Source organism: Centruroides sculpturatus, unplaced genomic scaffold (assembly GCF_000671375.1).
Source record: "Centruroides sculpturatus isolate CEXI.00-Female unplaced genomic scaffold, Cexi_2.0 scaffold1179, whole genome shotgun sequence".
Taxonomy (NCBI): domain Eukaryota; kingdom Metazoa; phylum Arthropoda; class Arachnida; order Scorpiones; family Buthidae; genus Centruroides; species Centruroides sculpturatus.
Window position 1 is genome coordinate 9300 of NW_019385506.1, and position 4433 is coordinate 13732.

Here is a 4433-nt window from a genome sequence, read left to right on the forward strand (position 1 = left end):
CTTTAGAATAACTATGAACGAAGACCAGTAAATAGCGATATTCGAAAAATTATTCTTCCGAACAACATTTCAAAAGTCAAAATTCAACGTTAATGTGAATCACGTGCATTCCCGAATTCCGTAAATAAATATAATAAAAAAATAAAAATAAAAAATGTTCGGTATAAAAATTCCTATGCAACCTATTTATGAAACGCATTATTAATGCGTATCTTCTTTCTGTAGTAGGGCCTGCCATGCAAGGGATAGGGTAATTTCATCCCTCGAGTTAATAGGTTCAGACGTGTTGTATGCCTTGCAGATCTCCATTTGTTCCAACCATTTGATGTGATCCGTAAATTTAGTGGTAATGAGGAGTTTAGCGTTATCAAAGTCTACCGAAATTTCCGGGTCCGAAGCATACGTGGATAACGAAGTAGTAGCCCTGTTGTGGATGATGTCACTTCTGTGTTCCGCCCATCGGACACCAATCGAACGCTTAGTAGCACCAATGTAGATAAGTTGTCTCTCAAATCTGTGGTCCACGAGGGGAACAGCGTATACCCCTGGCAGCTTATCCTCCTTAGGTTTATCTTTTTCATTGCGTAAAAGCTTAAACATAGACGGACATCTTCTGAACGACAGTCGTAATCCTTGTTTTTTAGCGATTTTTTGGTATAAGGATACGAGGAAGGGGTTGTATGTGACTATTGTGATGGGTAGGTCTTGTTCTATACTATTCCCCGTCTGTGGCGGTGGTAGGCCGACGCTGTAATGTCGGGCTAACTTATGGACCATGTTATAGAATCCCTGCTGACCGGCGATGTTAAGTATATAGTTCAATTCTTGAACTAATGCCTCCTGAGTTGAAGAATGGGTGTGGGCCCTCTTAATCAGTGCTTTAAAGGCCGCCATTTTATATCTGAATGGGTCACAGGAGTTCGCTGGGATATACATTGGGAAGTGACAAGCTTTGCGGTATACAGAAGTTTCCAAGGTGTCTCCTCCAAACGTAATGCTCAAATCAAGAAAATGTACATCCTTATCACTATGTTGTTCCAGCTCTATGGTAAGGCCATACGGATTGTCGTTCATCTGATTAATAAAGTGGGTGATGTCTGGGTCGTTTTTCCACAAAATAATGATGTCGTCTATGTATCGCTTGTATACTAAGATGTTGTGGGAGAAACCAGGAATTGTTTTATCTTCCAGCTGTCTTATTACCAGTTCACAAAGGTCGCCTGAGACTGCACTTCCCATAGGCACTCCTCTGCCCTGCGCATATGTGGTTCCACCAAATTGAAAAATAGAGCTGTAGCAGATCAAATGTGCTAGTTCAAGTACTTGCTGGTGTAACTCCTGGTTATAAACGTTACGGAATAGAAAATCCCTGAGTGCGCAAAAACATGGTGGTAATTGGATGGAAGGATATAAAGCACGGAAATCCATAACAGAGATGTATGCAGGCTTTTCGGAGTTTTTGAGGCAAGCTATTAATTCAACTGGGTTGGAGATTGTGTATTGGTAATCCTGTAACTTAGGAGAGATGAGATCATGCATGAATGCTTCCAACTTGCGAGTGGAGGCCGTGGCCTTATCTACCACAGGTCTCAATTTGTGGCCCTGCTTATGCGTTTTAGCAAACGCAAACCCCTGCTTATGCGTTTTTATACCGAACATTTTTTATTTTTATTTTTTTATTATATTTATTTACGGAATTCGGGAATGCATGTGATTCACATTAACGTTGAATTTTGACTTTTGAAATGTTGTTCGGAAGAATAATTTTTCGAATATCGCTATTTACTGGTCTTCGTTCATAGTTATTCTAAAGATGAATCACTGCTTGAGAAAGGTCCTAGGGAAAGAACGAAAAACGTTCGCAGTACATTTTACGATTATTTAATGCCAGTTATTGGTTTTAGTAAGTGATATTTTTATATTAATCCGGTATTTGAAGATTCTTTATCGATATTGATTTAGGTTTATATAGTTGATTATTTGCTATTTGAATAGACATTTTTATGGGAAAATGGTCAGAGATATCATAACTTAATACTTGAATACATTTGCATAAGTCTGTAATTAGTTCTGAACGTATTATTAGATCAATTGTAGAACAGCCAGAATTGGTAAAGACAAGTAAATTCCGCCAGGTAATCATTTTTAATTCTACCATTCAGTATATACAGTTGTAATTGATTCATATATTCTAATAATTGAAGTCCTATTTTGTTATATTTTTTATCTTTTGATTTACGATTATTTTGAATTTCTGAATTTGGTCCTCTGTATTTCACATCCATTATTTGGGCTATTCTTGCATTCAAATCACCTATTATAATAATACATGGGGTAATGATTTTCCATTGTTCAATGTGTTTATAAACATCATTTAAAACTTGCGGTTGATCTGGAGGGACATAGATCAATATAATGGCTATTAATCTGTTTAACAAGAATTGTATACGTGGATTGGTAATTTGTATTATAACTGATATACAGTTATCATTTTTCTGTATATTCTTAATTATACCTATATTTTTCTTGATGAATAAACTTAGGCCACCATATGGATGGCCGGGCCCAACTGATTTATGTGCCATGGTTGATAACACAGTAAATTCCAATATTTATCTTTTAATCCTTTATCTGGCAAAGTTAACCAGATTTCTGTTAACCTATTATATCAGTATTATTTAATAACTGTTTAAATTCAATATTATCAATTTTTTTACTAAACCATTACAATTCCAATTTATTATACAGGTAACCCCCGTATAACACGGCACTTCTATAGCACAGATTTACTCTGACACGGTTCGAGAATTGGGTAAAACCCTCGTACGACAGGAAATGTAATAAATTTTTACATACTTAAGTAATAATAGTTCACGAAAATTATTATTTTCGTGAACTATTAGTACTTAAGTATGTAAATTTTCTCTTCTCGCCTTCTGTCGATACACGTGGTCCTTCTCGAAACTTGTTTCAATGTTGCCAGATCGCGACGCTTCTGCTTCTGATGTTGCCGAATGTTTTTCCCTTATTCCATACTTGCTTTATTCTTCATAAGTGCTTAGCACCATATAAGGAAATTTATAAAGACCTTTTAACTAGAAGCAAGCAATCTAAAATTACATACATTTTGCAAAAGGTAAAGCATGGATCTGAAGATAATGCAGAAAAATGCTCAGAGGATAAGGATAACTTGCCAAAAAGAAAATGCTCTCGGTTAATTAATAGTGTTTTTAGTGATGACGAAGAAAACATTGTTTAATTTATATTAATATGTATCACTTAAAAAAATTTTAATGAAGATATTTATTTTAATTATGAAAATATACTAGCATGTTTATTAATTTTTGGAACCTAGCCCTCCTTTTCGTATTAGTTCTCTGTTTTGTATAACACGGATTCGCATAACACGGCAATTTTTTGGAACATAACTACCATGTTATACAGGGGTTACATGTATTTAGATAAGATTTTTCTTGATTTTTATTATCATCAGTTTCATTATTGAGTATTTTAGGAGATTGACAACTATCAGACTTATTTAAGTCGTATATTCTAAAAAATCCTCTGCATTTACCAATTGATTTGTTAAAAACTATAAGTTACTTTTTTCTGATTTGATTATAATGAAATTGTCTCGTAATTTGACCTGTATATTTCGTTTTTTTAATTCAATATAATAAGGTAATAAAGTTTTTCTTCTCTTCTGAGAATTAATAACCAGATCTACGGACATGTTTAAGTTTTGCCATGGTCCCAATGAATTGTTTTGTTTCCACTTATTAAAGGTGATCAATATCTCATTTCTCAATTGATCAGATTTTAAAATTAAACATTTAATATTAAGCTTTAAATTAGGAATATTATGGATTAGTTTAATTTCTTCATTCATTTTGCATGGAATATTGAGTGAATGATTTAAAAACCTCAATATTTCCTCTTCACTTTCATCATGAAAAATTTTTAATCATATATTATTAAATTATTATTATTTAGTTTGTTATGCATGGCGTCAATCTTAAATTGTAGAAGTTCATTCTCATTTTTTAATTTTTTAAGTTCAGATTCAATTTTATCATTTCTATCTTTAATAGTTTGAATTTGTCCAGTAAAGTCACTAATTTCATTATGAATGGTGGTAATTTCTTTGCGAATTAAAGCAAATTGACTTTCTATTTTTTCATTACTAGATGTAATCAAGTCAACTATCTTCGTCCAGAGAAGTGAGGTTGTAGTGTCCAATATTTCCATATCTGAAGTTGCAATTAAAGGATTCAAAGTAGAATTTTCACTTACCGAAGTAGTTGATTATGCTCTTCTTGGTTGAGTATATTCGGTAATTAAGTTGGTTTCACCTTCAGCTGGTTTAGTGTTGAATGACGATTGCGTAGTTCGGTTTGTTGGAGGTCTTCCTCTTTTAGTTGGCGTTTTTTGAA

The 4433-nt window shown here is 33.6% G+C and overlaps 1 protein-coding gene across 1 annotated transcript; it reads right to left on the minus strand.

The window, feature by feature from the left end:
• Positions 1-201: 201 nt before the first annotated feature.
• On the minus strand, positions 202-1659 carry LOC111639638. The gene has a single exon (XM_023385538.1). The coding sequence runs from the start codon at positions 1657-1659 to the stop codon at positions 202-204; it is 1458 nt and encodes a 485-aa protein (XP_023241306.1).
• Between the last annotated feature and the right edge of the window lie 2774 nt (positions 1660-4433).